The 24607-nt window shown below is 44.4% G+C and overlaps 1 protein-coding gene across 8 annotated transcripts in view; it reads left to right on the forward strand.

Annotated features, from left to right (window-relative positions):
• Positions 1-24607, forward strand: part of Pdzd2 (PDZ domain containing 2) — a 362844-nt gene that overhangs the window by 266722 nt on the left and 71515 nt on the right. For 7 of the 8 annotated variants that reach the window (XM_070040968.1, XM_070040972.1, XM_070040971.1 and 4 more), the window contains 2 exons: positions 2815-2947; positions 5403-5558. In XM_070040968.1, the coding sequence (XP_069897069.1) occupies positions 2815-2947; positions 5403-5558 (289 nt within the window). The remainder of the gene's footprint in view (positions 1-2814; positions 2948-5402; positions 5559-24607) is intronic. The other variant, XM_070040973.1, reaches the window with a different exon arrangement.

Genomic DNA, 24607 nt, shown 5'->3' on the forward strand with positions numbered 1-24607 from the left:
GCTTAGGCCTTCCATTCTAGTCTATTTTGAGCACATTGGCAATTAGGAAATTTCTGTGCCCAGAGATAAGCTTTCTGTGGAACTGTTCCTCCCTATTTCTCCTTGGAGACATTCCTCACAGGTCTCATCATTTTCTTTGCATTCCCTGCCTGCAGTGGTGTGTCCCTGTCACTGTGGTGTATGACTCACAAGTAGGGTGTCCTAGCTGATAACAGGAGATAAAAGCCAGAGAATTAAATTGCAAATAGGAAAGGGGCTGGGGCTTGCATGGTCTTGATAGTATTGTGGCCGAGTAAGTCCAGAGACACTTCCTAGAATCATTTCTTTTTTTTTGGGGGGGGGGGGGGTCCGGTCATGGGGCCTGAACTCTGGGCCTGGGCGCTGTCCCTCAGCTCTTCAGCTCAAGGCTAGCTCTCTACCACTGGAGCCACAGTGCCAATCCTGGCTTTTTCTGCTTATGTGGTGCTGAGGAATCGAACCCAGGGCCTCATGTATGCAAGGCAAGCGCTCTATCACTGAGCCACCCTTCCCAGCCCACCAGAATCATTTCTTTATGCCAGCATCACTCTCCCCCTGCAGGACCATCTCCTTGAGATGCCAGTTACTTCTCCCCTCTGATTTTCCCATTTCCTTTTTCTCAGCATCTAAGTGGGGCCCTTAGTAGTTCTCTGCTTTGGGAACTTTTGAAGGACAAGAAGCAGAGGCTATTAGAAGTCTCTGGTGCATCCAGGCTTCAGTTAAAGCCTAAATTATGATTTTTTCCCTAGAGAAAGGGAGACAAAGAGAGATAGAGAAGCTGTTGAAGCAGGACAATGGAGGTGAGGATAAAAGGAGCAAGGCTGGTTGGTTTGTTGAAAGCTTGGGAGGAGAGAAGGTGGGCTGGGTAGGCCTAGAAGAATTGGAGACATGTCCATAGCAGCAGTCTGTCATGGTGCTGAGGAGAAGCCTTTGAAGGAAAAATGGAGCCCCAGGTCCAAAGTCTTTCCACATCACCTGACTTCCTGTCCACATATAGCAGTCCCTGGCTTCCTTTGTGATTCAGGGAGACCACCACAAAGAAGGCTTAGCTGGAGCCGGGCGCTGGTGGCTCACGCCTGTAATCCTAGCTACTCAGGAGGCTGAGATCTGAGGATCGAGGTTCAAAGCCAGCCCGGGCAGGAGAGACTGTGAGACTCCAATCTCCAATAAACCACCAGAAAACCGGAAGTGGCGCTGTAGCTCAAGTGGTAGAGCGCTCGCCTTGAGCTGAAGAGCTGAGGGACAGCGCCCAGGCCCAGAGTTCAAGCCCACGACCGACAAAAAAAAAAAAAAAAGAAGGCTTAGCTGGAACCCACCTAAGAGATCTTCTAGCCAGATGTGATGGCCCAGAAGTCTGCCATAGTGTGTCACTCAAGGGCCATGGCCTGCCCTGGGAGGGAGTCAGTGCCGGCAGGGTCTCCTGCCAACCCAGCAGGAACGAAGCCCAAATCAACCATCGTGTAAGTTGGACAGAAATAAAAAACAGCCATGTTTATAGGTCAGGTCTGATAGCTACAATAGTACCATTCTTATTTTGTGGATCCTTCTTGCCTGTGAAGCGTGGTTCCAACTGTGGATGTAAGAATGAGAAAAACACTAGGCGGCTTTATCCTCAGACATACACACAGGGTAATGTCAGGCACAGGTGCCTCCAGGGAGGTCTAGTGAGGGTCCTGTGACCTGGGAAGAGAGAGGGCACAGGATTAGGAATGGACTTGGTTGGGCTGCCTCTCAGCTTAGCTCAGTGAGTCATTTCTCTGCTGATGACTTGGTCATCAGGCAGAATGACAGGATTTTTTAAAAAATTACTTAGTCTAGCATCGTGGTGGTACGTGCCTATAATCCCAGCACTTAAGATTGAGACAAAAGAATGGTGAGTTCAAGGCCAGCCTGGTATACCTAGTACCATCAAGGCTAGTCTGAGCTATGTAATGAGACCTTGTCTCAAAAAACAAGGACTTGGCTAGGTACCAGTGAATCACACCTATAATCCTAGCTACTCAGAAAGCTGAGATCTGAGTACTACAGTTCGAAGCCAGCCCAGGTAAGAAAGTCCATGAGACTCTTATCTCCAGTTAACTATCAGAAAAGCAGAAGTGACTCTGGCTCAAATGGTAGAGCACTCACCTTGAGCTGAAGAGCTGAGGGATAGCGCCCATGGCGCAAGTTCAAGCCCCACAACCAGCAACAACCAAAAAAAACCCAAGGCCTTGGAACATAGCCTAGTGGTAGAGTGCTTACTTGGTATGTGCAAAGCCTGGGTTCAATCCCTAGCAACACACACACACCAATATTCCTTGAAAACTTCTGGGTCAATCCCTAGCAAAACACACACACACACACACACACACACACACACACACACACACACACACACACACACACACACACACACACACACACACACACACACACACACACACACACACACACACACACACACACACACACACACACACACACACACACACACACACACACACACACACACATCCTTGAAAACTTCTGGGTCTTAGTTTCTCTACCTGGGTAGGAGTTCTATTGCCACTCATACTGGATATGGGGAAAATTAAGAACGTGATTCTTGCTGAAATCCTGAAGCTTTTCACTCTTTGTAGGAATGTGGACACCAGAAAGAATCAACCTTGTCCCAAACCATTTCTAGTTGTCACCACTTCCTCTTTTAGCCCAATTTTAACTGTCCTGTCTCATGACCTCCCGTAGCCCCTTGAAAATGTCCCCTCTCAGGCACAGACTGTCTTGACACACGGATTTTTTTCCGTCTCTGTTTGTTAGGGATGGCCGACTGTCCCTAGGAGATGAGCTGCTGGTCATCAATGGTCACTTATTAGTTGGCCTATCCCATGAGGAAGCTGTGGCCATTCTCCGCTCAGCTACTGGCATGGTGCAGCTGGTGGTAGCCAGCAAGGTAGGTCATGTGGGCTCATTTTTTAAATATTCTTAATGGAGTTAAGGAGGTTGGATTGGAGCCCTCCCTCTGCCACAAGCCAATGTGTATGGTACCTACATGTCTACCCTGGGCCATTAAATATCTATGACTCACCAGGTGCCTATGGCTCATGCCTGTAATCCTAGCTACTCAGGAGGCTGAGATCTAAGGATCATGGTTCAAAGTCAGCAGAAAACTCCATGAGACTCTTTATCTCCAATTAACCACTAGTAAACTGGAAGTGGCTCTGTGGCTGAAGTGGTAGAGCTTAAGCCTTGAGTGAAGAGCTGAGGGAGAGCACCCAGGCCCAGAGTTCAAGCCCCACAAATGACTATATATATATATATATATATATATATATATATATATATATATATATATATATATATATATATGACTCCTCAGGGTAAGCCTGCATGAAGACCCTTAACTAGAATGGGTTTAATGATTTTCCTTTTTTTAAAGGTACGTTAGGGAATGAAAAAGAAATGTTAGAACTAAGAGATGGGAAGGTGGAAGGCACACTGTGAAGGAAAGAGGGAAGAGGAAGTTCAGAAGTGAAGACTGGGGAAGAGTAAGGCACCTGTTGGTCAGTTTTGTCAACACTGTGGCAAAATACCTGAGATGAACAGCTTCAGAGATGTTAGTTTAGTCCACAGTAAGGAGATTCTGTTGCTTCTAGACCTGTGACAAGGCACAAACAACATAGGGAAAGGCATGGCAGAGGAAATCTTCTCCTCAGGGTTTCCAGGAAGCAGAGACACAGCGCAAGGAAGAGAACCCTTCAAAGCCATGTTCCCAAAATCCACTTCCATTGCCTCACCTTTGGGCTTCCACCACCTCCTAGTAGTTCGATTATGAGTCCTTCAATGGATTAATTCATTACGGAGTCAGGATTTTCAGAATTCAGTCACTTCCTACAAGCTCTACCTGTGAACCGTGCACTGGGGCCCATTGCCTTCAACTCACGGGCATTCAGGAGACATTTCCTTTCCAAACCCACAGCAGTGGAGATTGCTTCTCCGTAGACCACAGCACCTTTCTTCCAATAATCCTGTAGCATTGATGTCACGGATGTGAACTCTTCTGTCTGATAACTTTTTCATGTCCCTAGGTAGGGACTAACAATGTAGTGGTCACAATTAACAATCAAACATGAAAATTCTTCAGGTTCCTGAAGTTGAAAATAAAACTAATAATAAATACCATCACTAAGTGCCAACTTAGAAAGTTTGTGAAATCCACTGTTTACGATGGACATTTCCTGGGTCCTCTGGTCTGTGAACTCTGAAGCAAAATGCTGATTGAAACCTTCCATGCATCCCTGTCCCTATGGGAGAGGTTGGCATGGGTGGGTGAGGAGACACCACAACTATCTTACTGCCACCAACTCAGCTCCACAATCCTGGGCCCCTCCCTCCACCCCCCGGCCTTGTGTTTCGTGACATCTCCCAGGAGAGCACTTGAATCTTGTGTGTTTCTCAGTTGCACTTGGGCTTGTCACAAGCACTTGATCATCATACCTGCCTCCCTCACCTGCTCTGGCCTTCTCTTAGGTACTTAGGAAGCCAAGGGCTGAGTTAATTGCACTCTCTTGGAGTCTTTCTAATCCTAATGGCTTGTGGTTCCACGTGTTGCTGTTGACCTTTCAATGTTGTTCAAGGGCTGCTTTCATTGTGTCTCCAGATTGACATTTGATTCAATAAACAATCTCATCTCTGGCTAATGAGCTGAAGCTAGTGAGGTGGCCACTGGGTGGGAGAGAAGGGCATTGTGGGTATTAAAGCCCTATGCCAGGCCTGGGGACATGGGAAGAAATGGCATTAGATGGGAGGGAGGGCAGGGAAGAAACACAAGGGATGTTAAATGTGTACTGCAGGGGATGAACAGCAAGGACATTAGAGATGAAAGGCAGGCAGTGGATGATCCAGAAGCAAGTGCACAGGCTTTGCAGGCCAGAGGCTATGTGTGATCCAAGCAATGGGTGCCGCCGAGGGAGAAGGCAAGGGACGGGCAGTGTGGGGGGGATTGGAAATGGCTGGAGTGGAAGGTATGGGCTGGAGAAAAGGAGGTGGGAGGAGGGTTCAGAAAGCCAGGCAAAGGCCAGGTCTTCAAATGCTGACCTGCCCATAAGAGAGTTTCACCTCTGTCCTGAACGTAAGACCAGGGAGGCCCACAAAGGATCCAGAGTCCAAAAGCTGGAATTGCCTGTGGAAAACCTGACCTCAGAAACCCAGATTCTTCAGGGCAAAAGAAAAGTGGTTTGAGCTTTGGGTCCCCAACCCCTCCCTCTGACGGTAACCCCACACATGTAACCCTGCCTAAACTCCATGTGCTTCTGGGGTTGGGAGCCTGTAGGTTGACTCCATCAGGTTGACTTTCAGAACTTGTTGGCATCAGAGGCTAATTGCTGGGTCTTCATGTGTTCCCACAGGAAAGCTCTGCAGAGGACCTGCTCAGGTTAACGTCTAAGAGCTTACCTGATCTTACCAGCTCGGTAGAGGATGTGTCCTCCTGGACTGACAATGAAGACCAGGACCCAGATGGAGAAGAGGAAGAAGGGACAGGTTCATCTTCCGTCCAGGGAGCAGTAAGTGAGCCTCTGGCTTTCCTAGCCTGCTTGGTGTGGGACATGGTTGACAGGAGCAGAAGAGAAAAACTAGAGACCATAGCACATTCTTTTATGTTTTCCTCAGAATTTTCTGCAAACGTCTGTAGATGAGGGTGATGTGTTTAATTGAGAAAAAAAAGTTGGAAATTGTAACCAAGATAAGAAAGCAACTGGCTGTTGGTTGGCTAATACATCACTTTTTCAAATGCTTTTTGTTTTTTAAGTTCTAGCAAAGGTTTGTTTTAATGTAACAGTATAAGGTAGGGAGAAATGGAAAATGAGAGAATTTCCCGCTCCCCATGCAGGAAATGAGAGATAAAGACTGATAGGATTCTTTTCTTTTTTGTTTTTTTTGTTTGTTTGTTGTTTTCCAGTCCTGGGGCTTGAACTCAAACCTGGGCACTGTCCCTGAGCTTCTTTTGCTCAAGGCTAGCACTCTTAACCACTTGAGCCACAGTGCCACATCCAGTTTTTTCTGTTTATGTGGGATTGAGGAATCAAACCCAGGGCTTCACAAATTCTAGACAAGCACCCTACCACTAAGCCACCTTTCCAGCCCTCATAGAATGCTTTTATAGTATACATAAGGATAGAATGAAAAAATGGTTAATACATTTTAAACATATACCTCAAAATTTCTGATTGGGCTGGGCGTGGTGTCTGATACCTATAATCCCATGTGCTCGGGAGATGGAGACAGGAAGATCATGATTCAAGGCCAGCCCAAGAAAAAAGTTAGCAAGACACTGTCTCAAAAACAAGCTGTGGCGATGCATACCTGAGGTCCCAGCTATGGGAGAGGTTTCTGGTTGAAAGTAGGAAGGTTAACATAATATGAAATACACCTTCCAATTTTACATCAAGCAAGGACTTTCCTCACTGTCGCCCTTCCCTTGTGGGAACACAGTCAGCAAAGGAAGGCTTCAATTGACGGGCTTTAATGTGGCCGATGGGCTCCTCTTTGTATGCCGTTTCTGAAAGTTGCATCATCTTTAGTGCAAACTTGTTAATCCTTGTTCCCAGTCCAAGCAGCATGAGAATACACCTCTTTCTGCCACTTGGAATCCACTACTCTGTACCAAGGGCTCCGAACCTAGTTAGTGTGGGTAAGCATTGGAAAATCAGCTTGACTGATCATAAGGACTTTGAAGGCTAACAATCTTGTTCTATTAACCATAACATACTTTATTACTTTAAGGAAAAAAGCTGACTAGATGTGTCGAAGTACATTTGTAACTCAGCACTTGAGAGACTGAAAAGAAGGCGGGGGTGCTGATGTCGTTCAGTGGTAGAGTCCTACTCCTTTCCTTTGGGTCCTAGAAATCCAGGGCCTCTGAGTATGGTTGTGCAGGTGGTAGACCTCACAAAGCTATCACATCTAAGGGAGCACCATTCATATCATACATGTCACAAGCGTTTACATTTATGGTAATAGTTTCCAGAGCTTGACAGTAGTGATTTTCACGTTGACAAAGTTGGCATATTATGATAGGGGTTTTTTATCTTCTTGAAGAATCTATCCTGGACCCTCAGTTTATATCCCTGGGCTGGTTTAGAATCTGCCCATTGATAGTCCGTGGGCCCAAAGTTGATTTCACTGCTGCTTTTCCTCTTTGGAAGACCCATCTGTAAAAGCAGGTAAACCTGATCTGGATAAATGGAGTTAAGGTGAATAAAGTAAAATAATTCTGTAATTATTCCTATCTTTACGTCGTGATACCATTCAGCCCTTTACTTTGACTTGCAGTGAACGTAGAGATTAAACTAATTTGCATGGCCCTCACTGCCTCCATGACTGTCCCCTGCCTGCTTCTCTGGCCTTCTTTTGCCCTAAGCTTTCCATCGGTTCTGTGCCTGGCCATGGCCCATGGTGGCTAGACATTGTCCGCCGGGCCTTAGCCAATGCTCTGCTGGCTCTGTGGACTCCTCGCACAGTTGGCTCATATTCGTCTTTCGGATCCAGATTCTTAAGAGGAAATAACCAGGCATGGGGCTCTCCTGTCAACCGCCTGCCGCATGCTGTGTGCTGAGTATTTGATCAGGTGTACTTCCCCCTTCCAGCCATAGGAGTGGCAGGAACATGCCTGGTCTGATGGATCTGTACGATTTCGCCAGTGTATCAGCTGTTGACAGGATGAGTGCAAGCCCAAGCACAGCGGAAAACTCACCATACAGCATCCCCAGGAGATGAGGTTAAACAATGCATGCATAACACACACAGCCAGCAGTCATTGAAAACCTGCTGTTTTTTAGACCCAGGTAACAATAAAAACTGACAACAAAATCGAATTCCAGTTTTCCACCAGCAGAGCTGATGCTCACTCCCCTGGCCCACAGCTGCCCACGGCATGGGGTGATACCACATTCTAGTCTCAATGGCCTGTGAGGACACTTTGGAGAAAGCCTTGGACAGGCCTGAGCATCGTAATCTCACCAGCACCCTCTCCCTCTCCTCTACCCATCTTCCAAGGCCAAGATCTTCTAAGAGTCTACCTTTGCTCTCTCATTTCTCCAGCCCCAGTGCTACCGGCACAGCACTTAATCTCCACTCCTCGCATAGGATGCAGAATGGACTCCCTGGCTGTCCAGCCATATGGTCCAGCTCTATGTCGTGGCCAGTGCCCTCTTCTGATGGCTCCTTGAGGCTCAGAGGCATTCCCCATATTCTCCTCCCCTGCCCCCTCCCAGCTAGACAAGATTCCTTGCTTAGCGGTCCCCCAAGTGTTTCCACCAGCTTTCAGTGGAGTTGAGGGCCTCCGGGAAGGAGAAGCCACGGTGAAGACCCCCCTCTGACAAAGCCCCTGGCCACTGAGACAGCACAATGGCTCTTTGTGGGGAAATCACAGACAGGTGACTTTTTAAATTTTTGTTTTTATAAAGGTAATATACAGAGGGTTCACAGTTATATACGTCAGGCAAGGAGTACCTTTCTTTTTGAACAGTGTCACCTCTTCCCTCTCACTCTCCCAGTTTTTCTCTCCCATACCCACCCACAAGTTGTATAGTTCCTTTTCAGCATAGTGTCTAGTGAGTATTACTGCTGCATTTGTTTACCCTTTGTCCCACCCTTTCTGGGCTCCCTTTACCCCCAAAAGGACTCATAAATTAACAAACAAGACAGGAAAGAAACAAAAACCGTCATAAAATTTAAAAAAAAAACCTCTTGTTTCCATTTCCTGGAATTCATAGTGATTTCTTAAAATTTCCGAAGTCACATTCTCTTGCAAAAATCCCAAGTGAATATTTAATTGTCTGGGAGTTTTCTATGCTAAATATTGTTCTGATAAATGACCTATTTCCCATATTATATATATATATATATATATATATATCTCCATTATGTTACATCTGTTACATGTTTTACTTGAATTGTAAGAATAAATTTCATAAATGTGCTTTTATAAACTTACTACAATTCAAATATTACATATAATTGTGTTACATATAATTTAATTTAAATACCTTTTTCAGATTACAAAAGCAACATTTCACCATATAAATGGTTATGACCAAAAAAACCCACAAAGACAGTATACATAGCATTTAAAAATAGCCGTCTTTGACATTTAGACATTTTCCTGTCATTTTCATTGAGTTTTGTTTTGTTTTTGTTGGTTGTGGGCCTGAACTCTGGGCCTAGGCCCTGTCCCTCAGCTCTTCAGCTCAAGGCTAGCACTCTACCACTTGAGCCACAGCGCCACTTCCGGCTGAGGATTCAAACCAGGGCCTCATGCATACAAGGCAAGCACTCTACCACTGAACCACATTAATTGAGGTTGTTTTTTTTTTTCCTTCTCATATCTATAGGTATTTTAGTTGACCTTATGAAAACATACCTTGGAAACTTACTAAGGTCTTAGTTATGTAAGAATGAACATTTCCCCAGGTCACTAAAGGAGCTTTTTGAAATAGCTTATATTTGTTTTTAAAGAGTTCTGTATACATATATATATATATATATATATATATATATATATATATCCCCTATGCCTATGTATATATGTATGTATGTATGTATGTATGTACATTTCTTAGATGCTTAGTTATAAGTTTTCTGCAGAAAGGTTATACTGACAGTAGCCATAATCTGTCTCCATTGTCACCAGTAACATTATCTTAATTTTTAAAAAGAGCTTACCAATTAATCTCACATTGTTCTGTTTATTATTGGAGTTTTCCTAAAGGAATTTTAGGAAATAACACACTTTCCTGGGGAAAGTTTAGATTGCCCTTCAGGAAAAGCAAATGAAATCAATCAGTATTTCACCCAAGTGAGATTACCCTAGCTGTCACACACAAATCCTAAATCCATTGTTGTTGCTGGACAAAGCAGAAATGGTCTGACTTGGATAGTATTCCTTCTCCACCATCTTCCTCCACCCCCCACCCACCTCCCAGTGAGGAGGGGTCACAGGGAATCCTCTCCCCTGTCCCCTGAGTCTGGATATCCACCATGTTTTAGTCATGCTCTCCAGCTCTGCTTTAGCCAGAAAGATCCCATGCTGAGATGGAGTCCTGCAAGGGGCAGCCAGAACCACCTGCCCAGCTCTGCCCTGCTGTGCCATATGCAGATGCTCAGCTATTAAAACTTCTTTTAGTTATAGATTCACAATCCAAGACTCCTCTTAAAAATAATGTCATTGAAAGAACCTGATACCATTCCAGCCAGCTAAGTTATAAAGCCTTTTATTTCACATTCAATGATGATGAAACCTGCTGCCCAATTCCACCCAGGCATCGTGACTGTTTTTGCACCTGTGAGTCATGGTATGCTCCAAGCATTTAGGTTGAGGAAATGTAATATAAATGCAAAAGATCTGCTGTGTATACCCTCGTGATTTATTTTCCAGGGCTACAAGAAATAGCGATGAGATGTTTCCTTTCCAAAAGCTCCATCTCTGCTTAGAATAAAACCATATGGCGAATATCAAGTTTGAAGAGTAGTGGCAGGAGAAAAATACTAATTGCGTCTATCTCTTGGCGGTTCCCTCTTTACCCTTCACCTCTACTGTAACTACCACCACCACCACCACGTCCACCAGTACAGCCTGACAACCAGGTCACAGAAGTATCTTAAGTCCTGGCCCCTCTTCTGTCCTACCTGTGGCTCTGGTCCACTAAATCAGACATTCTTTTAAAGTCTCTCAGCTCCTCCATGTCTTTTGCTTTGCACCAACAGCATTTTCCAGGACAATCTGGCGTGTCACTTAAGTATTTAGTATAATTCAATGGCTCTCAATCACCCCGAGGGTTAAAATCCCAACTCCCAAATGTAGAATACAGCTAGACCTCTGCCTCCATAGGTTCTGCATCCAGACATTTCAGCCAGCCCTGAAGTGCAAATATTCCAAAGCAGAAAAACTGTGTCTGTATTGAACATACACAAACCTTCCTTCTTGTCATCATTCCCTAAATAATACCTGGAACAACTTCTCCCCTAGTACTTACAGTGATATAGCGATGATTACATAGATGGAAATGACATGTGTAGAATACAAGTACTAAGACATTTCATAGATTTTTGTTATTTGAGCTGGGGAGGGGATCGTAGAAACAAAGAATCCCCTAACAATTCCAAGAGACAGCTACTGTCAATGCCAGCCTGCTGAGCTGCCTTTCTGTGTATGCTCCCAACAGTTCCATACACAAACAGCCCTTTCTGTCACTAGGAGCTCGATATTCATCAGTGGTCTAGAACCCTTTGTGCTCTGTGCTTTGGCATGATCATTTTACTGCCCAGAAGTTCTCCTTTACTTCCCTGCTGGCGTCCAAGAGCCTGGGCAACCCAGCTCAAATGTCACTCTGCCCCTAATCTTTCCTTAACCACCCCCCCATGAGTTATCTCATCTGTTTTCTGCATCCCCAGAGTACTAGGTGTATATTTATGTTGTAGCACTTATTATCTTTCATAATTTATCTTCTTCATTAGATGCCATGAGTGAGCATAGACAGGTGTGTTTGTATCACTCAACAATGTCATCATTTATGGAATCACAATAAATATATAAATCACATAGTAAGACTGATTGGCTTTAAAATTTACCAAGAACTCCTGATTTCATTTGGTATTCATGACCATTGACAGATGCAGGTTTGTGTGAGGGTGTGTGTGTGTGTGTGTGTGCGTGTGTGTGGTGTACGCATGTGTTATGGAATTGTTATAAAAGGTTAAAGGCAGAGAGCTGATATCGATTCAGGGATTCTGTGTGGAAACCAAATAAGATTTCCCAGCTTCAGGTGAATGCAGAGCTGCTGAGACCACAGCTGTCAAATACAGGTCTGAGTGGCAAGTGGGTTCAAGTGTCAGTGGGAAGTGGTTATAAGGCACAGGCAAGAAAAACTGTGCTTGAGCTGGTGTTAAGAGACAGACAGAGGTCCTACAGTGTGACACGTTTCCTAGGCAAGGCTTATCATAGTGACCAGGTGATAAGTTAGTGAGCCTACTACAGCTCAGTCTTGGTGTCATTTATATCCCCAGGTGTGAGAGGGATGAGGGTGTTTCTGATAGGATTTAACATCTTTAAAGATGGGATTATTTATTAGAAAAATAAACTATTACTTTGTGCCTCATGTTGTACGGGCATGTGGTGGTTATTGACTTGTACAAACAAGATGTAGAATTGCTGTGTCTTAACACTTAAATTCAAAATGGAGTAACTCATGTCAAAGTGTTGCCTTATAGAATGGACTAACTCAAAGTTAGGCACAACCTGAAAGCTCCTTTCTCTACAACCTGGAACACTTCAGGTCCAGCCTCCTCTCCTCACCAGACATAAATGTTTCAAGAGCAAGATCTGTGGTGTACGAAACATCTCTCTATTCCAGGACCCTTTCCTTAAAGCTCACTTGGCTCTCTCACTGCCCTGAGGCACAGGCCCGGGTCCCTGATCCTCTGACTCTTCTTTCCAACTCTCACAGCACCCATGTGCCCTCCCTGAACAAACATCACCCGAGAACTTGCACAAACACAGAACCTAAGGAACCACCCCAAACCTGCTGTTTGAATAGCATCCAGCAATCTGGTTTTGTGGGAGGGTTTTGGGGCGAAGGGTCTTTGTCTGTTTGTTTGTTTTCAGTACTGGGTATCAACCCCAGGGTTTCATACATGATAGGCCAGTGTCTGCTAAATTACACCTCAGCCTCCCAGAAATCTGTTTTTAACCCATGTAGGCTTGGGCTTAAGGTTTGAGAACCCCCACTGCTAGAGTCTCCAGTAAAATGAGTGGCATGTGGGTTGTTACCTCTGTTACTGTGTCCTGTCCAGGTGTAGACAATTAGAGTTCATCTGGAGATGGGAGGCAAAGACTTTCCAGAAGAAGTTAAGATCACGACCTCTGAGAGACGGTCCCTGTAATAGACCAGGGAGAATTTCAACATAACAGGGTCCAAAAAGAGTGATTCGTGATTCCTGCTCAAGTGATTGGGAGCCCGATTCCCTTTTTATATTTCTTAACAATTAAAAGCCTGAAAATGGAAGCAATGGTTATCTCTGCCAAATCCACAATTGTCACAGCTCAGCTAGGAAGAGTCTGTGCGGCCCATCCATCAGGAGACCTGTCTCCGGCTTCCTTTGGCATCAAGGGATTCATCCTAACGGCTCTGGAATCATAAGCCTGGACAGTCGTGGAGAGCTTTGAGGTGATTAGAGTTTGGGAAAAAACAGAGGACTTCAGCCCTCAAAAGGACCGGAGAGAGCAGCCAGACCTCACCCTCTGTAAGTCTGACAGGTGTTTGAGTCTGTTCTTGGTGGACAGTCATGGGGATCCTGGAAGTCAGGTCCCTCCAGGTTGGATGTTCATTCTCTGGACAGAAAAGAGAGGGCCCCTTGTGTTTTATTTGAGTCGAATAATTGGTCAAGTGTCTGCTTTAAGTGTTTCTAGAAATGTCCAGGCATTGACTGCTTTTAGAACAGAATGTGAAAGTGTCATTTCTAGGTGACTAATGTTGCTCTAGGTGAGAAACTGTCTCTTCTTCGAGGCCTGAGCTAGACTTTTCTAGTGAATTGAACTTGAAGTCTAATACAAAAACAAAACAAAACAGTGATCACCAACTGTATATAGCTGTGATTCATATTAAAACGGGAAGATGCTCTGTCTGACTGGAAATCAGATCTTCACAAAGAAGCACTAACACAGGGGTCCCTTACGCTCCACCCAGAGCATACGTTTGCTCCCCAAAGCCTGGAGGGTGGAGGTAGGCCTTCGACTGCTTCTGTAGGCAGGGGTGGGCTGTGCCATGCTGCTGGTCTATACCCAAGGCATTTGCAGTCTTTGCTTAGAGCCTCCCTGCTCTGCTCTGCTCTCTTTGTGTCCACTTCCTCCTTGTCTACGTATGAGATGGACAAGCAGTTGCCAAAGGACAGACCAGGTAGACAGTTGAAGTGCCCTCCTATATTCCTACAGTGCCCCCCACAAACTTCTTCTCATGAGAGTGAATCATCTTATACTCACTTGTCTGTTTTCAGTAGCATACAATGAATTTAAAATGGGGAGACCTACAATAGGAATTTTATTGTTTTTGTCCCCAAACTACAAAGCAAATCTGCTTCTCTATTCTAAGAATTATCTCTCTCTCTCCTCTCTTTCTCTCTCTCTCCTCTTACCTTCTCATTCTTTCTTTGCTTTTTCCCTGCCCAAAGCTGGTGATCTACCACTTGAGCCACACCTCCACTTCCAACATTTTGCTGGTTAAATGGAGATATGAGTCTCTTGGATTTGTCTTTCAAAACTGGCTTTGAACCTTCACCCTCAGATCCCAGGTCCCATTAGCTAGGATTACAGGTATGAGCCACTGGTGCCCAGCTATTCTAGAAATTGTCAGTTCTGTATTGGGGATATAGAAGTTGTTTTTCCAGGTACAGCATTGAGAGAATATAATATCCTTTCCTTAAAGTAGGATAGTCTTAGTAGTACCTCATTATTAAATAGGTTTTGTACTCTCTGTTTGGTTAAGGTTAGAGCAAACAAATTGAGAATGGGATTTGGGACTTAATTTTTAACCTATTAAATGCAACGACAAAGGGTTGAATATCTCAACAGAAGTTGGCAAAGTAAAAAGTGGAATGTAGGTGAAAAGACTTGCTTAGAAAGGCATCCGGAAAAAGGGCCCTAAACTATAAGAGTGGAGAATGCAAATTCTGCTACATAGAATGTGGCAGAGCTCCAAGGAACTTTGGCAATTAGGTGGTCCTAACTTGTTTGGTTGGTCATGGGGCCTGAACTTTGGGCCTGGGCACTGTCCCTGAGCTCTTCAGCTCAAGGCAAACACTCTACCACGTGAACCATAGTGTCACTTCTGGTTTTCTGGTGGTTTATTAAAGATCAGAGTCTCATGACTTTCCTGCCCCAGATGGCTTTGAAACACAATCCTCAGATCTCAGCCTCCTGAGTAGCTAGGATTATAGGCATGAGCCACCAGTGCCCAGCCCCTAACTTCATTTTTTTATGTAAGCTGGGAATGCATGATGAGAAGGAAGACCATTGAGCCTCATGGATATAACAAACTTGTTTCCTTGGCAAAATGACAATCTATTCAAGGCAGTTTACTCCTGTTCAAGGGAGAAACTCAAGAGCCAAGAAGAAAATGGTGCACTAAGAAAAGAATTCAGAGACTTCACAGAAATGCACAGGAGTCACACAAATGGTACTCAGATGACTCCACCTCTGTGTAATGGCAGCAGACAGTGTAGCTTTGGCTGAGGTCAGATCTCTTGCCACTATGGGGATCTTTCAGCAAGTGTCCTGGGGTGGGACCCAAGAATCTGTTCTCAGAAGCTTCCATGATGACTGATGCTCCCAGGTGTGTAGAAAGCAGACTGTAAGGGCCCTGAAAGTCATCTGATGAGCTGGAGGAAGCCAAGGGACATTATAGTGTAAGTCTTTGAAATAAGGATAAGTTTTAGACCTCCCCCGCAATTGCTTCCCTCCTCAAGTCTGCTCAGATAAGGTTCCTGGTATATAGACAAGTGCTATAAAGGCAGAAACTGTTACCCATACACTAAAACCAGCTGATTCATAGCTCCTTGAATTGTCTGTTTTCCTTTCCACTGCCTCCAACTATAAACTACTCTGATTTTTTCTCCTGGACTTTTTTTCTTTCCCAAGTAAGTGTCAGTTTACTGAGATATAAGCAACACTTCCAACAGATACAAGAAATTTTCATGCAACTCAGTGCTGTATGCAGAATTGTCAAAGCCATATTTTAAAAAAAAAAAGGTTTCCCATGACTGCTGGTTGAAGAAACTAAGATTTAAATTTAGGGGTGGTTTTGATTTGGTTTGATTTCATACTTAAGAAGATGAAGTGATTATTTAAATGGGTCGAAGGAAAAAGAAGATAAGAATAATTATTTGGCCAGAATGAATCACCCAGAAAACTGCTGACATTTGGCTTAGGCTTATTCTTGGCACACATTTTCAGGGACTTGTTCCAGCTTGCCAGTACCTGGCTCTGAACTGCAGTTTTACTCTTGCAGTTTGAAGTTCTCAAGGAAGTAAACAGGTCATGTTATTTGCCTAGAAAAGCAAATACTGGATTCCTCAGGGAGCTTCCTAGTGTATGGGGTGAGGGTCTCCATGTTGGACTGGGCACTGGGAGGGGAGAACAGGTGGGCTGCAGGAGTATGGAGAAAAATGTAATTCATATAGATCATGTCTCCTTGGGGATTGCTTTGTGTTATAGATAGCATGTAGGCACTAGTATGAGAATATAGGTTTAGGGCTGGGAAGGTGGCTCAGTGGTAGAGCGCTTGCCTTGCATGCATGAGGCTCTGGGTTCGATTCCTCAGCACCACATAAGCAAAAAGAAAAAAGCCGGAAGTGGGGCTGTGGCTCAAGTGGTAGAGCGCTAGCCTTGAGCTGAAGAGCTGAGGGACAGCGCCCAGGCCCAGAGTTCAGGCCCCATGACCGGACCCAAAAAAAAAATAATATAGGTTTATAACTTATTCATCTAGGGCTGGGAAGGTGGCTCAGTGGTAGAGTGCTTGCCTTGCATGCATGAGGCCCTGGGTTCGATTCCTCAGCACCACATAAGCAAAAAGGAAAAAAAGCTGGAAATGGCACTGTGGCTCAAGTGGTAGAGCGCTAGCCTTGAGCCGAAGAGCTGAGGGACAGTGCCCAGGCCCAGAGTTCAGGCCCCACAACTGGACCCCAAAAAAAAAAAGAAAGAAGAATAACTTACTCATCTATACTGGGAACAATTGGTAGTTGCCCAGGGTAGACATCAAAACATGGAGCATCAGGAAATTGAGTTAAAGAACTCCTCTCTTTAACTAAGAAGTTCTTTCAAATTCTAGTGAAAAATAAAACATGGACCATTAGAGCATTAATAAAGCTTTTGTGTCTTTAAGTTAATTTTTCTATAAAAATAATACATTAAGAGTCCTGTAGTGCCAGGTGGCTGGTGCCACACACCTATAATCCTATCCTAACTACTCAAAAGACTGAGCTATAAGGATCAAGATTGGAAGCCAGCCCAGGCAGACAAATCCAAGAGGTTGTTATTTCTAATTAACCAGCATAAAGCCAAGCACCAGCCTTGAATGATACAGTGGCCTTGAGTTCAACCCTAATACTGCACCAGAAAGGTGGGGGAGGGGTGGGAGGAGGAGGGAAGTGATTTATATCCTGACTTTGTTAGTTTAAGGTAAAGTGTTCCTCCTGCCAGTACAGAATTCCAACAATCCTCTCAATTCTTTGCTTTCATTAATGACACCCTGATTTTCTTAAGTTAGTCTAATGTCCTTTGGGAGTTTAAGATCTATGGTCTACACATAGAAATAGAATATATTAAGATATAAAGGAAGGGTAGCAGTTCAAAAAATGAGACTGAAATAAAAGTGTCTTCAGCCCTAGACAAAAGATGGTGGAAAATATGGGGAGAAACTCATTTGTGCACACTGTATCCCAGGATTACTTTCCAAGGTTTGCTAAGTCTTTGAGGCAGGAAGAATCCTTAAGATGTGTGTGTTTCCTGAGATGACCAGGAGAGGTGATGCTAAGGCATGCTCAGAGTCTTACTTTAAGAGTCTCCATCCCAGTGAATGTTTCGTTTTCATGGTGCTTGGGTAAGTGAGATAGGTAGGCATTGCGCTCTAGGGAAAAAAACACACCTTGCTTGGAGATTGGGAGTTTCTTGACATTTTTTCATTTTAGCTTCATCTTATGCAACATGGTAATCCAGAGCCTGGGAAATCAAAAGAAAGCAAAGTGTAAAAGGTCAGAAGTTCCCCCTGCGGAATTCAGGGCAGAAATTTCTCAAAGAAGTAGAACTACTTATGACCAATAGAATTTGTTCCACCCCACCTCCTGGTGGTCCTGTTAACTTACCTGGCTTTTTGTTTGCTGTTTGAGTGCCTGTTTTGTTTTGTTTTGTTTTGCTTGACTAGTTTTATACATAAGAATTCACTGAGTTCTATAGATGACATTTGCTTAAAAAAGTTTTTTTTAAAGACCACTTGAAAAGATTCTAAAGCCCCTCATTCCCCCAAAGAGATTTTTCTACTTAGTCTTACCTTCTGTTACCACTGACTTTTTTATTGTGAAAATACCATACAGAGGGGTTACAATTACATGGGCAAGGTAATGAGTACATTTCTTATCAAGCATTGTTGCCTCCTCCTTTGTTTCCCCTTCCCATCCCATCCTCCCCCCTCATATCTCCCCTCCCCCTTGACTTTTTTTTTTATTGGTATAACTGTGTTTCTCCAGTTTAAAATCAACAAGCTAGTTCTCAATTTCTAAATGGACAGATGCTTTCAAAACTTTGTTGGTGACATTCTTGCTGGAATATTTGAATTCATTTCCCCTTGAAACAAATCTATTTACTTCAATACTTGTGGGATTATCTTTAGTGCCCATCCCACCTCCTTGCTCCCAGAGTAGATATTCCTAATTCTTTCTGACTCTTTTCCAACCCATACCCCCATGCAGCCACAGACATGCCCCGCAGGGGCCCACAACTACGCACGTTGGTGCCCTGCTCTTTAGCTAGCTTCACCCATATGGCCATCCACACTGGTGAGCACCCTGGCAAGGGCTTTCTTCCTCTCTTACAGCTGTTAGGATATTCCAAAATGGATTGTTATTTCTGTACTTTTCCCAGTCCCTTCTTCATGCAATAATACTTAGGAACCATATGCTCTCTACTGTCTCAAAGCCCATGTTTTCCAAGGATAAAATGGTACCAATTTCAGCTGTTCCAAGGGGAACATAAACACATCCACAGAAGTGGCTGAAATCTGGCCCAGAAAAATGGCATACATGGCAGTCCACAGATAGGAAATATTAATGTCTTGCCCAAGCTTTGAGTTCCAGACTAAGGGCTCATTTTACAAGGGATGGACTCATTGAGGGCTTTTCAGTAGAGTGTCAGGCTGTGTGAGGCTTCTTCAGGCAGTGGAGCAGAGAAGAGACAGAGAGACACAGGCAGGCCGGCGCTGCAGAGGTAGACATGGAGGCCTTTGCCATAGTACCAGAGGGAAGCACCCAGATCCTCCCTGCTCAGCAGGGGGCCATGGATCTGGGAACCACAGTGAATGGGTGGTCAGTGGGAAGACAGGAGCAGAGCCAACCAGTGTGGGCACTGCATTCTGGGAACGAGGGCTCCTGGGTAGTAGAGGGGGAGGTGAAGTTTCTTTTGTGTTTTTCTCTGAATCAGTAGAGACCTCCAGGAGATCTCCTGGATCCTAGTGTCCTCCAGCTCCCTTCCCTCACTGAGGGCCTCAGAATACCATCCTTTAGAAAGTTTCAGGCCCCCAAACAGCCTCTCCTGCCTTTGTCCCCAAGCTATGTTCTCTCCTCTTATCACCACTAGTACTCACCCAGAAGAACAAGAAACAACCTCTTTCCATTTTTTTCCAATGAATATGTTGGCTAATAAAGCAACTTGACTTAAAACCATTTGAATAATGTCTAATAATCCTATGGCACTCCGCAAAGGATGTTTATTATTTTTTTAAAAAGGTTATTTCAAATGAGTTTCTTCCTGGTATATTGGAAAATAGAACTTAAAGGACAAAGCAGGCAGCCTAGCTGATGGGTATTTCAAGCAGAAATACCAAGGTAAACCAGTTGGCCTTGCAGCATCCCCAGTTGGATAGCCCTAATCATTAGTCCTTCTTCTCACCTGGCTACAGTGTATTTCCTAAAAGTGCTTAAAGTCCTTCACAAGGAACTTGTGTCTGGGAAGCTGGGTAGAGCTAGAGTATACCCATTCCTGAAGCTGGAGAGAGAGCAATAATAAAGACCAGATGATAGGGGCTAGAGGCATGGCTCAGATTGTAGAACACCAGCCAGTGAAAACATCAGATACTGAGTTTGATTCCCAGTCTTGGGACAAAAAAAAATAGACCAGAGGGTAGACACTTGGGCTTTGGTGGCCAAATAGCCTTTGCCACTCAGCTCTGTGGTGTCCAAATAGCCATAGGCAATAAGCAAACCAGTGGGCATGACTGTGTGTCAATCAAGGTTTTCAGAGACAAGCACTGGGCCACATTTGGCCCGCAGGTGAGAATCTGGTGAGTCCTGCCATGCGGATGGTCATTAGTGAGTCTGGGATAGCCAGTCCCTCATTTCTGTTTGCTGTGGACTTCACATATCTCCACAATACAACTCTGCTTTCCTGTCATATTCTAAAAGAAATGATGCCCTTAGAAATGTATGGCAAGGGGCTGGGAATGTGGCCTGGTAGTAGAGGGTTTGCTACCATGCTTGAGGCCCCAGGTTCAATTCCTTGATGCCACATAAACAAAGAGAAGGAAAATTAAAAGAAAGAGATGTATAGCAAGAAGCACGATGCATCCTCTTGAAAGGAGTTCAGAATCCAGCTCGTGTTCACCAGAAGGCAGCAGAAGGTCCTAGGCCTGACAGGGAGCCAAAATGGAACCATGATGATCCTTTCTCTGTCTAAAACCTGTCTTAAGGTATGTCTTGGTAGAACCATCTTTTTCTATTCTAACGAGCCACGTGAAACTCTGACACTTGTGCATGGGAAGTTTGCTGGTAGGGACCTTGGCACATGTACTGTTGACACTGAATCAGGTTTGACTCACTACTTTTGAGTCCAACTTCTGACTTAAGGAAAGTCCTGGAAAGGCCTTCAGGGATTCTCAGGTCTTTGAATGGAACTGGATGTGGATGTAAGAGGGGAACCTGCACTGGTCCCTCTTCCATACAGATTTCAAATGGAGGAAAGGCAAGAACATCTGTTACCTATGAGGTATGGCTCACTTACACTTGCCATGCCCTACCGTGAGCTGTGTGTGCCTAGTGCTCTGTTTTGGTATGGGCTGGTGAGTGAAGGCAGATCAATGGATCATTTCTCAGCTGAAGATGGTTATTGGACTCACCTCATTGTTGGGTATCCAGGAGCAAGGCTGTATTATGTTTTACCCTAACTTCTGACAACTCATCCTTGACTCTTTCTTGTCTATCCTCCTATATACCTCTCTTCAGTGCCTTTTATTTTGCTATATATTTATTTATTTATTTATTTATTTATTTGCATTGCTGAGGGTTGAACCCAAAGCCTTCTACATGCTAGATATGTGCCCTATCATTGAGCTACACCCGCAACACATGCCTTTCCTCTTTCCTTCCTCTTCATACCTTCATTTATTTGTATTCATATAATTAGGGACAATAAAAATGTCAATATATGATGCCTTTTCCCGCAGTACTGGAATTTGAACTCAGTGTCTCACACTTGCTAGTCAGGTACTGTACCATGGGAGCCACTCCACCAGTGCTTTTTGTGTTGGTTATTTTTTTGAGATAGAATCTCACTTAATGCCCAGGCTGACCTGGCCTTCCATCCTTCTGTATGTGTTTTCCAACATCACTGGGATGGGAGGCATGTGCCATCTCACCCAGCCAGTGGTCCATGGAGTCACACACAACGGAGACACACACAATGGAGTCACACACAATGGAGTCACACACAATGGAATCACACAAACTTTTTTTTTTTGCATACACTGTCCTTCAACTTTGATCCTCTCTACCCAATTCCTTTTGTTGTTGTTGTTCTGTTGTTTTTAACAGCCTCTCTACCTCTCCCTGGACATTTTGTATTTCTTGTGATCTTTTTTCCTGTGTGTGCATCTACATACACATGTGCACACAAATTTAATCATTCTGGAGTTAGGGTCAAGCATACCACAGCCTTGCTCCTGGATATCCAACAATGAGGTGAGTCCAATAACCACCTTTGGCTGAGAAATGATCCATTGATCTGCCTTCACTCACCAGCCCACACCAAAACAGAGCACCAGGCACACACAGCTCACGGTAGGACATGACAGGTGTAAGTGAGCCATACCTCATAGGTAATAGATGTTCTTGCCTTTCCTCCATTTGAAACCTGTATGGAGGAGGGACCAGGGTAAGGTTCCCTCTTATATCCACATCCAGTTCCGTTTAAAGACCTGAGAATCCGGGGAGGCCTCTCCAGGACTCTCCTAAGGAGACACAAACCCACCATGAGCTAATGACGAATGACATTCCTAAGCCCTTAAGGGAAAGTTCTGTGCTTCAACTTTCTAAGCAACCAAGAGATTGATTGAATTTATATGCACAAAGATCAACCCACTAATCATCAACAAAGTCCATTAAGCCCATTCAGATTTGAGGAGCTGAGGGGTGGGGGGATGATGAATGGGAGGAAACTGGAAACTGGCTCAACTAGAACAAGGGCAATATTATTCCATGTGCAGAGCCACAGCCTGAACGTCTCCATGGGCCTCAGCTTGTGGCCCTCCCCATACCCAGCTGCTCTGATCATCTCTGGCTGTGTGCGCCAGAGCACGCTGGGTAGGAGAGTTTTACTGTGTTCCTTCTTCAGCCCTGAGTTACAATCTTTAGAGAAAGCAGTGAGTCCCAGCAGAGTGGTTGATGGGTGCTTTAATTTTTGCGTGCAATTCTAGGCTTCTTATTATATTGGACTGGGTTATTGTTGCTCTGATTTCCCTTTTTCTGAATGGTTATTCATTCCCAGCACTGGCCTCTGGGATGGCCATCTGGTTCTCTTTTGGTCACTCACACATCTGCCCCCAGAGCTTTGGAAAACGAGCTTCCTTTGGCAGCCTAAAAATAATCCTAGTGTGCCTGGAGTATGAAAGGGAGTCACCCTGCCCACTGTGGATCTGTCCCATGGCGGCGGACAGGGGGAGGCCAGGGTAAAGATGGAGATGAGCCAGCAGAGCTTCCTGCTGATTCCTCACTAGAATGTCTTCTGTCACATCTGCAGATTATATTTTTTTTCCCCTGATGCTGGGAACCATAAAAACATGGTGTGAGCTGGGTACAACCAGTCCTCCGGAAGTTTTCCCTGGGTCTAGATATGCTTGCCCAATGGGAATCATTGGAGATAAAAGCCCTGCGTTGCGTGGTTTGTTTATAAGGCCTCAAGAGCTAGCTGAGAAGGACAGATGCTGCTGCTGAGGAGTTAAACATTCGATTAGTCACAGTATGTTCAAGATCTCATAAATGCTTTGAACAGCGGTTACGGGACATTTCTTAGCACTACACTTCAGGCTTGGACCTCCGGGCCCTGGCTCACGGGTAATGATGCTTGGCCTCCCTTTCCCAGGCAACTAAATTGTGCCACAAGGCAAAAATTAGTCCTCTTGGTGTTTTGCATCTCAAAGTGCAGCTTTTCAGAGGTTCTGCAGTGAGATAAAATGTCAATATAATAACAATGATGCAGTAAGTGCCAAAAAACTTAAATCCTCGCAAGTCAAAATAATCGAGAGATAATAAGATTAAAGTAATTCTCATCCAGACCTAAATTTCCTTAACTTTTAGAGGTAAAACCAAAGTGTATAACGGTCTCCTTTGATCACTCCTATTTCTTTTCTTTTCCTTTTTTTTCTTGTCAGTCATAGGACTTGAACTTAGGGCCTTGGCATTGTCCCTGAGCTTTTTCCACTCAAGGTTAGTTGTGTGTGTGTGTGTGTGTGTGTGTGTGTGTGTGTGTGTGTGTGTGTGTGTGTGTGCGCGTGTGTGTGTGTGTGCGTGTGTGTGTGTGTGTGTGCGTGTGCACGCGTGCATACACACACCACGTGCAGGCGAGCATGCATGCTCACTGATATTGGAACTTGAACTTAGGGCCTGGCATTGTCCCATAGCTTTTTCACTCAAGGCTGGCACTATATCACTTGAGTCAAGAACCAGACCTGCTGATTCCATCCCTCATGAGTTTCCGCCACTAATGAGCTGAAGGAGACTAATACCTCCACTTCCTCTTTTCTTTTTAAATTTTTCGGTGGTTAATGAGAGCTAAGAGTCTCACAGAGTTTCCTGTTCAGATTGGCTTCAAATTTAGATACTTAGATCTCAACCTTCTGAGAAGCTAAAAGTACAAGCATGAGCCACCAGCATCTGGCTTCTATTTCTTACTTTGCTCCATTTTAGCTAATGAGAATCTTAATGCTGAGTGCTGGAAAGAGATTGTGTTTTTCAGCCTCTGCAGCCTGGGATGTTTTCCACTGGAACAAATACGATTTCTTCAGCTCCAACAAAGTGGAAGAGTACTTGCCTGGCAAGTGCAAAGCCCTGAGTTCAGTCCTTGGCTCTGAAAAAAAGAAGGAGAAGGAGAAGAAAAGAAGGGAAGGAAAAAAGGAAGGAAGGAAGGAAGGAAGGAAGGAGGGAGGGAGGAAGGGAGGGAAGAAAAAAGAGAAGAGGAGGGAAGGAGGGAGGAAGGAAGTGCTAGTTGAATGCATTCAATAACAAGTCTCATACTTTTCAGTAATTTGAAAATGAGCAGATATTAAACAGTATCAAAATTTTGGCCCTGCATCCTTGACATTTATAAAAATAGCCAAACCCCAACCCACAGATAGGCAATGTCTTGTTCTTAAACTTTTTTTTCCAAAGACGTCAAGAACTATTAGAAGTCTGAGATGGTATAATTTGAAAGTGACACAAGATTCTCGGGTCAGAGGCAAATGACTTTATTACTCATGGCTCAGCATCTGCCTTTGGCTTTCTCTAATGGCAGTTTCAGACTCAATTCCAGTTCCCAGTTCTAAGC

Source organism: Dipodomys merriami, unplaced genomic scaffold, assembly GCF_024711535.1.
Source record: "Dipodomys merriami isolate MVZ:Mamm:240054 unplaced genomic scaffold, mDipMer1.0.p SCAF_30, whole genome shotgun sequence".
In the NCBI taxonomy this organism is placed as follows: domain Eukaryota; kingdom Metazoa; phylum Chordata; class Mammalia; order Rodentia; family Heteromyidae; genus Dipodomys; species Dipodomys merriami.